Below are 13,692 nucleotides of genomic sequence, written 5' to 3'. Positions count from 1 at the left end.
GAAATCGGTTTCTCTTTTACAAGGTATAAAAATAAATTAAATCTACTTCTGTTACACCTCCATCCCTCTAATACCAAGTTACCAACAATAAAATTATATAAAACAATGCCCTTTGGACAATCAACACACACAGGGAGACGCACACCCTACATAAGCTGATAAGCTTATACACCAACATGACATCCACAGCAAGCGCTTGATAAATAGCTGGGGTGTGCCAAGACACTGAAATAACCAAATTGTCCCACAGACTCCATCCCCTTCCAAAAATAAGTGTTCTCCTCAACATTGCCTGCTGGAATCCAATTTACTCATTAGCTTCTTCCCCTGGACCATGGATACGAGTCTGTGACCCATTGATGAGTCTGTGACTTGAATTATATGATCTCCATCTCAGGACCCCCCATGAAATTAACATCTTAGATTTGAGAATTTGATGACTCATTTTATGGAATCTGATAGATTTCTCCAGCTTTCAGCTATGTATGCTTGGACTGGAAACAATCTGCAACCCCAAGGGTATGTGCCAGACGGAGGACAACAGATTTAACTGCTTCAGAGCTTGAAGAGACAGAATCCGGAAGATGGGGTAAGCAATCGGGTAGACAGTGCTCATTATCTCCTGGAGGGCAGAAGAGTGAGAGTACAGACCGGCAGAATATAAACCTGGAGGGAAGATATTGAGAAAACATACGTGTGAAAATTTCACCAATCAACATTCATAGTATTTCTGTTTTATTTTTCTTTTGCCGATTTATTCATGTTTTGATGAGGATTATGTTTGTTATTTTGGCAGAGGAACAATACAATCAAGATGGATGCTGCAGAAAGCACCTACATCTATGCCACACACTATAATTCTGTTTGTTTGATATTGTTTTTTGTTTGTGTGGGGGGTGGGGTGGATACTAGACCAAACATTAAATGGTAGGTTTTGACCACTGCATTGAGGGTGCAGATGATAGCGGTTTATGATATCCCAAACGGAGAAGTTAATACCTGAGAATAAGCCGGCGTAGAAATGGATCAGATAAAACTTGGGCCCACACCAAATGGAGGGAAGTCGATTTACAGAGTATCACTTCCCACTCAGAAAAGGTGGTGGAGAGTATGTTTTCAGCTTTGTTGTACATATCCTGGACGAAAAACCCATGACCTCATCAGACCAAGCAAATAACCGCATACATCTCAAAGAAAACACCATGAGTTCCCAACTGACTCACCGGATCAGTATCAGAGGGTGAGAGGCCAAACAATTGGCAAAAGGCTTGCAAAGGAGAAGAAAGGAAAAATGTGAACTGACTACCATTCTGGGTCAGATCAGCCCCAGCTGAGCTCCGGAATACCGGCCTGGTGGGAGAAAGAAGCAGTGCAGTAGTCTCTCCCCTTTCTGCACCGTGCACCACCTGGAAACAAATTCACATATAAGCACCTTCACAAAGAAACAATAGCACAGAAGGTACCTGCAAATAGGATGAGCCAGCATAACAACTAAACAATGGTCATGTTGAGAAAATGGCTAAGAATTTCCACAACATTAGAAGACACTGACTTTGCAAATCCTCAGCAAAAAATAAGCCTCACCAGTTCAGAGAATAAAAATTGGAATAAGCTACTGTTATAAATTTATGGGTTTTTTGAGAGACTGTTTGCAACAGGGTGGCATGCCAGAGGTCCTTGCTCAACTCCATTAAGGATTATTTAAAGGAACTTCCACATTGGAAAATACAAAATATATAACAAACAGGGTCATGGACATTATGTTTCATGTCAAAGGTAGACAGTCACTCACTATCATACATCTTAACTAGGTATTGCCAATGTTTTGATGAACTTGATCAGCTAACTAAGGGCTCCAGTTCATCTGCAGTTCCATAACTTCTCAATTTAACAATCATACATCATATAGTTTGAGCCAAGTTACATTGTTCATTTATGGAGCTTATATTCAAAGGCTACCAGATAACTGGTAATGTCACAGCCCACAGCAACTGTCAATGCGTGACTCATCAACAAGCATAAAATGGTTTTCTGCATGTACCATTATAGTGAACATCCCTTTTTTCTCTGTTTTAACAATTTTAAAAAGCAGTGCTGCAAAAAATGGGGGTTTTTTTTTTCCCCTTTTGGTTGAAAAAAGCACCCTTGACCATGGTTCGAAGTATAGGTATTGTATCGCCCGATACGGGCGATACGTACCGGTTTTGCTAGTCACCGATACCGATACCGATACCATGCCGATAGCACAGTACGGACAAGGGGTAAAATGGTCAGAAAACTCATTTTAAAGGAGATTCAGGGTAATTTTGTCCGATACAGCCGATCCAGGCCGATACCGTATCGGTATCATATCGACTTTGCAGGTTACCGATACCCGTTCCAATACCGTGCACTAACACCATGCCCTTGACAGAAGAGTTCACCTCATCCTCAGGAAAGTTTCAGTGCAAAGATCCAAGTCCCATGGATAATAATCATTTTTTTTTTTTCTGTTGCTGTTCTTTTCATATTTTCAAGAACTAAAATACAAAATAAGCTTCCTTGCACATGCAAGAAACACTTGATTTGATGCTTGGTAAATCTTCATTGGCTGAAATTTGTCTTGTATCAGGAGAATGAGGCCGCATTTTGTAACACTCCGAAGAAGTATTTCCAGTGGCACCCCAAGGGGTCAGCTCAGTTAGCAAAAGACCAACTCCTCAAATAAGAGGTCATGAGTTCAAACCACCTTGGGGCCTATCCCCATCCCCTATCCCCCCCCCCCCCCTATTAAAGCTCTCCAATTCCCCAAAAAAAAAAAAAAATATTTCCAGTGTTCTTTTGTTCTGCAGGAACAAAAAGAACACTAGAAAGATGTTTGGTAAGTCCGGTTCATTTCTCTGTTCTCCCAAAGTGAACTGGGCAAATGGAATACCAAAAAAATAAACACAGAAACCGGGGGGGGGGGGGACTTTGTTATTCCAGAAACATAAAACACTCGATACCCCGACTCCCTCAACCTAAACCCTCGAAACCCTGACTGGTTCAACACTTCAACCCAACCTCATAGCCATCGACAGAGCACTTCTCTTCAGCTGGATTGCCATTGAAGGAGCACTTGTCTTCCCCGCGAGCAGTCAGCCTTCCTCTGGTATGTACACTTCTCTCTCTCCCTTGTTTTCCCTGATCTGAGTCTGGGTTTTCAAGGGAAGCCCTACCCCTAGATTTCTCCGGTGGTGCAACAGCAAATAGTAGATTTTGAAGCCCTAGATCTCTCCAGTGGTGCAGCAAATCGCTAGGAAGCCCTAGATTTTCGCCATCAACAGAGCACTTGTTGCTGGTACACTGTGGTTTTGGTCTCTGGTTTTCAGAGTAGGAATCATTACCAGACGTGAAGATGGGCTCAGATGGAGTTTGAACTATGTAGGAGAGGGGGAGGGACCAGTGACAAATGTTGTCAAGCCCAGCAGAAGCAGAGGGGTTGTCTAGGGGTGGGACACAGAAGGAAAGCTGGGTGTGGGTTTGAGAGGGAAAACCAGGAAGCGGCAAATAAAGGTGAGGCAGGAGGGTAGAAGAGGGATTCCGATGTTTCCAGTGTGGGAATAGGGAGATGAACTTGGATAGGGTTTGAACTGTGTAGGGGGCGGGGAGGGAAGGAGATCGTTATACTCTTCCATAGAGCAATGGGGTGGGGGAACTTGCAGTTCTGCCAATTGAATTGAATTTTTATGTGATGGTTGAATGTTCTGTTTACGTGTTTATGCTTTTCTGTACAATTGCCATGTTGAGGAGACTGATATGGGGCAGATTGTTGAGCTACTTTTGTCAGTAGGCCACTGTTTCAGTTTGATGAGGTGGTTTTTATCATATTCATCTTCTTTCAGCATACCAACATTTCATCTTCTTACTGCATATCAGTTTAATGAGCTTTATTGCTTTATTTATTAAAAATATAATTGTTATACATCTCAAAATTCTCATCATTGTATCCTTGCATTTCAAGATAAAGATATCACCACTTGCTTCACCAAATTATCTATCAGAATTCGGTTGTTGCAAGAGAAGGAAGCAGGGCGTCCTAGCTGCTCAGGACAGGAGCCAATGCCTTTTCAGATTCCCTCCCTCGCCTTGAAATTGAAGAAGAGAAGAATTTTGGATGATGTGGGCTGCATTCTAGTTGTTGACAGTAATATCGACACTGAGAATAGTTTGAATGGTCTTTACTCTGTTAATCTGTCCTCTTCCCCCCTGCCCCCAATTTGTGTTTTTAAATTTAAGGATTATATCAAGGGATAGGAAATAGTCGAAGAACTGGGAACACTCAAAAGAGAAGCCTATTAATAACAAGCGTCTTTGTTCATTTTAGTTGCTTGGGTCTTCATGGTCCTTTTTTTTGACTGAAGTAAACCATAAAGCAATAAACTATAGCTGGCAAGCAGAGTTGCTTTCTATGTCAACTAGGTAGGAACAGAGTTGTGGAGTTAAGTTTTTTAAGTTTGCTATCGTTTCTAGTGTTGTTGCTTTTCTTAATACTTTCCTTTGCGAGTAAATGATCTTTATGTCCTTTGCTTTGAATGTTTTCTAACATGGGTTCTTCCAGCCATATGGCTTTGTTTATGGACATTTATATTGAAATTGGGGATTTGTCTCATGAATGTGGATATACTGATTAATTGATACCATTGTGTGACTTTCAGATTCTATTTTTAATATTTAACTTAGAGTTTTCTCATAGTAGCATGCCAAAACAATGAAACCTCCATCTGTCTAACATATAAAATTTTATATATATACTAAGAATGAGGAAGAGGATTTTATTTATTTTTTAATTGTTCATCAACGACGACCAATCTCCCTCTCCTTCATTTGCAGGGTAATTGCTTGACAATCTGAGAAGTTTCCAACACTGGATATTTAGAACTTGCTACATGGCCAGTACTGTTGTCTGACAGTAATTTTAGAAAGAATTCCAAAAGCCCTACTTAAATCTCAATGTATCATTCAATATTAAAAATTGGTGTTGTTGAAGTGCCAGAAGTGCTTCTGTTAGAGTACCTTCCAAACATGTTTCTGTTTCTTTTCTGATTCAGAAACACTTCTTATGCCTTATTACCAAAGGCTTTTCAAACCCCCCCCCCAAAACAATAGTGTTCCCCGAGAACAGAAACAAGAAAAAATATTTCCAGCTCAGAAACACTTTCGCAGAACAGAAGTGTTACCAAACGTGGCTTGAGTTGCTGAAACACCCAGACCACTTCAGGTCCATAACCTAAGGTGACACATGCATAAAAATATTATAGCTTACCTGGTTCACAACATTTGTTTGTGCATAAAAACAGTCCTTATATTACATCTAAGATCTAAAGTACTTGGAAACTCAATGAGACATACAGTGATTGGGAGATGGAGCAAGACAAATGAGTACAAATAAGTAATCACTATACCAAGGGACAGCATTGAACCTCCATCTCTTTGAGCAGGTTATGGATGAGATGATTAGGCATATCAGATGAGTAGACCTGGGGATTGTTATACATTATTTTGACTGGTGGATTGGAGATGGGTAAAATGCCATGAAGATTTTTGTAGGAAGTGATGAGTGCAACATACAAAAAAGTAAATGTCACTGAAATTCTGCATCTTAAGAACAGCTTGATCAGGTGATACTGGGTATCAAACTCCAGCCTCTCCAAGTAACCGAGTTTCAAAGGAAACTTCTGCCCCCACTATTTGATCTGATCCAACTGTTAATATAAGTGTAGAGAGATGGTGATTTCTCTTCTCCAATCTCCCAAGATTTAAGTCACAGGAAACCAACTGCTGAAGAAAACTCGGCTTTTGGCAATCTATCAGCTTAGAAAAGGAAATCATGGAAAGTATTTCAAATATAGACACACTTGAAGAGGCCAAAAGACTATACCTTGCTTTGCTGCTTTCTTGGGGCATAAGGTCCCTTCAATGTAGGATTTGGCCTTCTAGTTGTACTGTTTCTTTGGGACTTTCAGGTTTCCTTCTCTCCTGTTCTCAACTAATAGACTTCCTCCCCCACCTCCCCCCCCCCCCCCCACCTTTTCTCCGAAAAAAGAGTAAGATCACCATGAATTGTCCCAAAGTGACCATTTTTCCCTATTGTGGTTTTACCATCAATGAGGAGGAAGAGATTAATTTTGCCATATCGTTTGAGCAGAGTAGATAAAGTGGAGAGGTACAGGAAAAAGCTAGAAGACCAACAATATGATAAGGAGCATAATAATAAACACAAAACTCAATTAGCTGAAATAAGAATGACATATGGAGTGGGAAACTACAAAGGATATAATCAAAGTGGTGTCTGATGCAGAAAAACACAGACATGGGCATGAGCCTTGGATAGGGTTCTATATATGTTACGCCTTTGGTCCAATGGATTTCCTTTGTAATAGGCCATTTTAATTGGCCACAAATATAGGTAGGAGGTAGGAATATGACATTCACTTTATTAGTTAGTTTAGTTCATAGTCCGAAATCTCATTCTCGGTTTTTTGAAATACTGAGTCGAGATGGCATCCGAAACTGAAAAGTGCAATATCTCGGCGAGATCTCAGATCTCGGTTGGATCTCAGTTTCGACCCATTATTTTAACCCATCTACCACTTAAATACCTTACCTAATTGGACAAAACTCGACATATCTCGGCGAGATCTTGGATCTCGGGTTGACCCAAAGTTCAGGCTTCAAGTTGGAAAAAAAAAATGCACCAACTCGGCGAGATCTCGACTCGTCTCGGTTTTTCCAAGAGTCGAGTTGGTCCCGAGACTCGAGTTTTAGTACCTTGGTTTAGTTGAGTCTATTCTCATTTTAATTGTTGTTACGAGTCCAGCCTTATGTTAAGCTGTTTTCCTTTATTATATCAGAGTTTCAGTCAGTTAAGACTACCTCCATAGTTGTCAGTGTCTAGGTTATTGGAGGGAAAAAAATCAAGGCGACACTGACACGGCATTGCCTACACGACCAAGGCACCCTTCCAGCAAAGGGTGCCTGGATGCCAAGGCATTGTCTAGGTGACACCTTGACAACTAAGACTACCTGCATAGCAAGCTATTAGCTGGAGGAGTTTTAAGCTTAGTTTGAATCTGTGTTTGTCTCTTTTATTAAAACATATATAAGGGTTATGTCTTACCCACGAATTTGATGAGTGGAAATTGGCTTTGGCCTTCTGGTTTTATAAGATTCAAAGCTCTCTCTGCTGTGATAATTCAGTAGAAACCTGGTGGTGATTCCAAGCTGGAATTTAGTGGGATGCCAACCCGAATCGTTATCTCCTCCAATTTGCTGCCCACTCCAATTCCTCCAATTCCTCACATAGGGGGCCGGAAATGACCACCCTATCCCCTGCCCGAACACACCGTCCAAGGTGGGGTCCACTCCCCATATTAGAGGAATTGGAGGAATTGGCGCGGGCAGCGAATTGGAGGGGGATAATTATTCTGCCAACCCTGGGGTTCAGGTGGGATTCCTGATTCATATCCATTTTCTTCCCTTTCTTTTCCATCAATTCACAGGTCAGATTTCTTTCTTCTTATTTCTATTTCCTACTTGAATTCAACTTCTTCAAAAACTCTGTTTTGGTCTGGTTTCTTAAATCTAATTTCAGAATATTGTTCTGGTTTTCTAATTGAGTAGTTCCTGACACTATTTCTGTTCTGAACCACTAAGTTCTTGCCAGCGATTTCAGAAATCCTATTTCAAGTCTGCTATAGAAAAATCTCAGTTTTGATTCTGATTTAAATAACAGGTTCTTTCTGTTATTGATTTAATTACTAGCTAAATCCATTCTGGAATCTGTCACTAAAACTCTGTCCTGATATCCCTTAAAATCTGCAGTTTTCCAACATTCCTATGGTCCTAACTTCAGTGGGATTGTTTCACTGTCGAGAATCTGACCATATCAGACTTGTCATTAATCTGTTATTTGTTTTCTCCTAATCCGGTTGTGTTCCTTTCCTGCAATCCTATCGCCAGCTGATCTCCCACTGGATCTCATTAATTCGGGATTAGCACTGCATTAGTGTATCTGCAGGAACTTAGGAGTAGACCCAACAAATGATAAGATCAGCAAAAATTAACTGGGTTTGGTCATGAGCAACAACGACCGACAAGTGGACAAACAAGATGCGAAAAATGGAAAGCTCCAAAGGAACTAGAGGAAGGACACAAGAGATTTGGGCGAAATAGTTGGGAGGAATAAAATGAAACTTATGGTTTAGTGAGAGATGTGGTCCAAGATTGGAGTGTAATGGCAGAATAGGAATAGGAAAACATCAAACATGTAGCCAAACCTAGTAAGTAGAGATAAGGCTTAGTTTAGTTGAATTTTGAAATTAAGTTCCTAGTAGTCCAACCCTACTTAGTAAGTTAAAATGAAAGCGGGGAAAGCAAACAAATTATTTCAGACATGACCATTATACCAAAGTGCCTCTGCCCCCCGCCCCTTCTTTCTCAAATTTCAAAGAAAAATCAGGTTCACATTGCAAGACAAATCAAAGTAGTCTAGCAAGTCAAAAACAAGTTTTGACAAACCTGCCTTGAACGCATTGCTATTGTCACTATCAATAATGAGGAATAAAGGTATTCTGGTAAATGGAATGATATCACCGGGGTAAAAGTGGTTTGAACCTGAAAACCAAGAGGAATCCTTGTAAGGTTGGGTAGAACATGCAAAGATAAAAGCCACTTTATAATTCTGTCCACAAATAGCATGAGAGAAAATTTTTGAAATTTGACTGTACTTCAACACATCCAGGCACACACCTCCACTTCCTCTAGGCCCCAGCCATAAAGAATTCCCGAAATAGTCAGTTGAATCTTCTCTTTCATGATTAGGAACTCCCGGCAGTGAATTATAGTGCTCAAAAGATGTATGAGAAACAGCTTTCATGTTTGAAGGGATCCTTGAAGCTCTTGAACTTTCTATCTGAGGACTTTGACCAGCCTTTCCTGCAAAAGTGATCAGCAGTTAATCTATTATGGTAGAACAATCTTTAGCACATCAATTGAACAAGTAAAGAAGTGAGAACAACCTGATGCTGATATATACACTAGCAACACGCTCTCTGGAGGGAGCTCCTCACACAATGTAGCAAGAACCTGCCCATATAAAATGCAATCTCATGTCATGCTTTCCATTTATATTTCTAAAACAGAGTATACACCTTTAATCCAATGTGAATGCCATCTCTGAATTCACCATCAAAAAAAATTATTAAGGAAAAAAATGCAACTGCTACATCATAGATAGGAAGTCTTGAAAAACATTCCTTTCAACAATAGTATAAAAGGCCCCAATTTATATCAAGAAAAAAATACAGTTCTCTTAATTACTGGGAGATCACATATTTGTTTTTAAATAAATAATATACCTCAAAATGGTTAAAATTGAGAATAACCATGTATGCTTTATTGTAGTATTGGTAAAAGAACAACTATATCCCATCTCATAACGTCTCAATTTGCTGTGAGCTCCTACATTGCCCAAAAGTTGTAGGCAAGGTGAAGAACATTTTCATCAAACTTCACATCAGCATAGTAGCTTTTTGGGAAGTTACTCAAGCATCATAATTTACCACCAATTAGATTTGGCACTAAAAATGATTTAAGGAGACACCCGAATTGCATAAATTCCTTTTAGAACCTTTTGACCGCGGTTTCTGTAAATAATCATACATTACATGTTAAATTAGTCTAAGAGCCGACACAGGAAGCAGAAGGAGAAACAAATTTAAGATCATGATATGATTTGACAATCTAAAACTCCTCCCATCTTTCCCTCTATACAGGTCAGACCTTCCTTGTTATACCTAGTTAAACCTATTAATATATTTCAATTCCGCAGCCCATCTCCCCCCCCCCCCCTCTATTGGTGCTTGTCCACCATGTGGAGACTACAGACCTAGACACTGCACACCTGGTTGCATCAGTCTTGGACGTGATTCCGCAATCTCACTCAATAAAGACTTCAGGGGAAGGCCACCTATGAAACTTCCAACAGGCTAGTTTGCATAAATGGTCATCATACACACTCTTTCTCTGTCTGACCAAAAAATTGACACCACGGGTCTGGCTGCATCCTAAGTCATCATATCCACAACCCCTCTCTCTCTGGATTGGTCCTGCAGCCTAAACCATGATGCTGCTGGCCCGGATGCATCAGTCTAGACATCATATCTCTTGCTCTTAAAGCAAGATCCCAATAAAAAGCTAAACATATGAAATCTCTAAAGGGGAGTCAAAACAAAACAAAGACCAATGGAGCAAGATAAGTAGATACAAAATGGGAAAGGGTTAAAAAGAACCAAGGGGATGGGAGAAGAACGAAGAAGATGCAACTTCTACACTCACTGATATCAAATGTGTCGCTGATGCACGATAGAGAATAGTTTTCTTAGGATTTGGAGGCAGAGTTGGATCTGTCATATCCATGGCAAGATTTATATCAATAAGCCCAGATGCTGCAGACTGATCACTTGCACCATTGCTGATTGATTCCACTGGACGTTTTGAGTAGAAAGATCCACTAGGCTCCCATTCCAAACATTGCAGCATTCTATAAGTGTCCAAAGTTAGTTCTGTGAACTTGACCTGAAAATGGACAATAAAGAATTGGTGACATGCATGCCTTCATTGTAACTTCCTACAGGATTGTTAGATGGACAGAAACTACATAGCTCTTCTTTGTAAACATGTAAAACCAGTTTACCTCATTCCGGTGATAACTCATCAGTAATGCATCTTGTAACTTCAGAACCTTCTTTGCATGGAACCGAGCTACATATGGAAGTGAAGTAGGATGGGAATCAAACAAAGCACAATAGTGGATAGTCCTTGCATTTGTAAAAGCTAAATCAGCTTTCAAAAACCATACAATTTCCTGTACCACTTGCTTCCATTCTTTGAAGTTAGTCTCCTGAAAGACATTGTAGAAAAGTCAGAGAAGGGGAAGAAAAGACTAACAAAAAGTTTAAGCTGGTCATGTTAATGAGTTTTTTTTTTTTTTTTGTAAAAAGAATTCTGGTGATAACATAGTCAAACAAAAGAACAAAAATATCCCCAAAAAATTCAGCATTTAGAACACTGATGAGTTGGGGGGGGGGGGGGAGAGAACCAAAGTATCAAAAGAAAGAGCTCAGATCCAGATACCGTTTTAGATTGCATTTGAGACAAGGAATTGGGCCAATTCAGTAAAAGGGAGGGGTAGGAAAGGGAGAAAGAGAATAAATTTTCCAAAATGCATACAAAGTTCTATATATTTTAGCATATGTGAGCATGTTCATGTGACCGTGTATGTGTGTGTGTGTGTGTGTGTGTGTGAGAGAGAGAGAGAGAATACTTTTATCTATCAAAATACTAATAACTTTGAGTAACATAGTGAATTTCGTCAAGAGAATATCGCATGGATGCTTCGAAACAATATAAGTTCAAAAAAAATTATGGAAGAAAGTATGGAGTTATAAGGTTCATTAACAAGATAAAGAGACTAATATTAATGGAAGATTTAGCAAGATGTGGATTTAGCATTTGGTGCAGGGAACACTAATTGACACCTGTAATGATGAGAAGGTTTCTACAGCTAAACGAGCAGTTAACCAGAATGTCACTGGAGTACAGAAGGCCAAAGTATGTTTTATGGGTTGATAGAATTCTTTCTCATGATCAATAATTTGATAGGCTAATTGGTTCAACTGCAACGGCTTGAATTTCCTAAAAGAAATTGACTCCACCACTCAATTATCAGAATCAACTTATTACATTGTTTCTGATCCCCTACCACATCATATGGCATCAAACAATCTCTTCAAGCTGAGTTTCATTAGTTTCTGGATGGATGGATCCTTAATTGTGCGTGATCTTCGCTATACCCATCTGATCTCTTGGCTGAGACGGAATAATCAATTGAATATCCTGACCATGACATATCCAGTGGAGCAAACCGAGCTTCCATTGGGGAGGTACAATCTAGAGTCAAGCTCCATCAACATTGGAATGAAAGGGGAATTTTTCTGCACTCAGTTTGTAAAAGGCATTTGCTGGTTAAATTTAAAAGGCGATATACATGTATCAATATAGTTTCACATTTTTCTTTGTCAGCCAAGTTGTCTGGGTCCATTATGGAAACTCCCCAGCTTTCTTTCTTCCTTTGGCTTTCGCACTTTCTTTCCTCCTTTGAAGATCTATTGAAAACTACAAAGGATCCTATTTTTTGTGATTTTTATTTCTTCCCGCAATGTTTCTTATTAGTTATTACCCTTTTGCTCATATGATTTATGTTTTTAATTTTTTACAGCATATCTTATATTTAACATCCCTTCAAAACAATCACATAATCAATGCAAAACTGCTTCAAACTCCCAAGTAAGATGTCTTGATCAAGATCTTAACATCTGTACCATAAGTAAAAGATGATTGCCTGGATAATAAAAATCCATGGATCTTGACTTGATCCTAATTTGCACAAGGATCTCCTCCACTCTCTCTCATACACGTACTTTTTCTTTTCTTTTCTTTTTTCAGTGGGTAGGCAAGCAACAACAACATCCCTTTTTCCAATTAACTCTTAATTGTAACATTAATTGGCATGAACAAGCATATATAAGAATCTATTATAAAATCAACCTTCAGAATACACAATTACGAGTATGCTCTAATAATTGAGCTGCCACTAACGCTATTAACCATTCATCCAATTCAATTACTCATAATCCTCAACTTCCCACTTTAAATTAGATAGAAATTATAAAGGTTAAATTATAAGCAAACTTGTTTCAGCACTAACAGGGCAAGAGAAGAAAGTACCCGAAAAGAAGCCTTGCTGTCATCAACGAGAGCCTTAAACCGCTCAACGAGTGTCTGCACCATTTCAGACCGATTCAATAGCAATGAAACAACCAGAAACCTCGCATAGAACCTCAACTCCTTGTACCGCAAGTTGAGATCCTTGGCCGCCCCTTTTGGTCCCTCGAAATAACCCCGATTAAGTATAGCTTCATAGAAAATGTAAGACTCGAGCAGAAACCTGGCCTCACTAGTCCTCAAGTACTGACCGTAGTAGAGTTGACCAATCCGAGACGCAATTTCACCAATTTCCCATCTCTGAAGACCACACTCGACAAGCTTCAAACGGTTCTCTTGCTGGAACTTCCAGAGGCGAGTGTAGGCCTTGAAAACCTTGTGGAAGTAATGGTTGTGTCCACGACCATAAGATGGGACGTCACGAACCCTAGCGAACTTACGGTCAGCGCTATCAACCAGACCACGGAAGGTTTTGGCGACCTTGCTAGTGTCCCCCATGGAGGACAGGTCACTCGTCGGACCACTCGCCGTCGGCGAAGCTCATGTAAACGCCGGGGAAATTAATGCTATATCGTCGGTAGAGAATGGATCAGCAAAGACAAAGAGGCATTTATTGATTCTTTGTGTGCTTTTCTTTGCTTCTCTCTCTTGGTGTTCGTCACTTCGTCCTCTCCTGTGTCATTCCTTTTCATTAAAATGACAACGGCAGGGTAGGAGAGAGAGGCGCATATTTATAGTGTACGTTGGCAGTAGTTAGCCAGGGGTCCCAGGCGTCATGGTCTCATGCCTCATGGGATCAACTCTCCAACGTCACCAGGGAGGATGAAATAACATCTTACAAAAGAGTTCGGCAACGGCATTTTATGCAAGGGCAGTAAGGTCATTTTT

General features: G+C 40.0%; 1 protein-coding gene across 5 annotated transcripts; it reads right to left on the bottom strand.

The window, feature by feature from the left end:
- Positions 1-380: 380 nt before the first annotated feature.
- Positions 381-13,398, bottom strand: LOC122667778 (protein SCAI-like). 5 transcript variants are annotated; one of them, XM_043864203.1, is made up of 10 exons: positions 12,808-13,398; positions 10,715-10,921; positions 10,357-10,596; positions 9,039-9,105; positions 8,892-8,955; positions 8,770-8,828; positions 8,543-8,634; positions 1,224-1,406; positions 1,000-1,136; positions 381-666 (listed from the first exon to the last, which is right to left on the bottom strand). In XM_043864203.1, the coding sequence occupies exons 1-10, from the start codon at positions 13,300-13,302 to the stop codon at positions 480-482; spliced, it is 1,731 nt and encodes a 576-aa protein (XP_043720138.1). In that variant the 5' UTR covers positions 13,303-13,398; the 3' UTR covers positions 381-479. The 5 variants fall into 5 exon arrangements, 3 of the variants coding, with proteins under 3 accessions (XP_043720138.1, XP_043720137.1, XP_043720139.1); XM_043864202.1 differs by having other exon boundaries at positions 8,770-8,955; XM_043864204.1 differs by lacking the exon at positions 1,000-1,136 and having other exon boundaries at positions 442-666; positions 8,770-8,955.
- Positions 13,399-13,692: the final 294 nt, after the last annotated feature.

This window comes from Telopea speciosissima, chromosome 7, assembly GCF_018873765.1.
Source record: "Telopea speciosissima isolate NSW1024214 ecotype Mountain lineage chromosome 7, Tspe_v1, whole genome shotgun sequence".
Taxonomy (NCBI): Eukaryota; Viridiplantae; Streptophyta; class Magnoliopsida; order Proteales; family Proteaceae; genus Telopea; species Telopea speciosissima.
The sequence above is the reverse complement of the archived record's forward strand: the minus strand, read 5'-3'. Positions and strand labels throughout refer to the sequence as shown.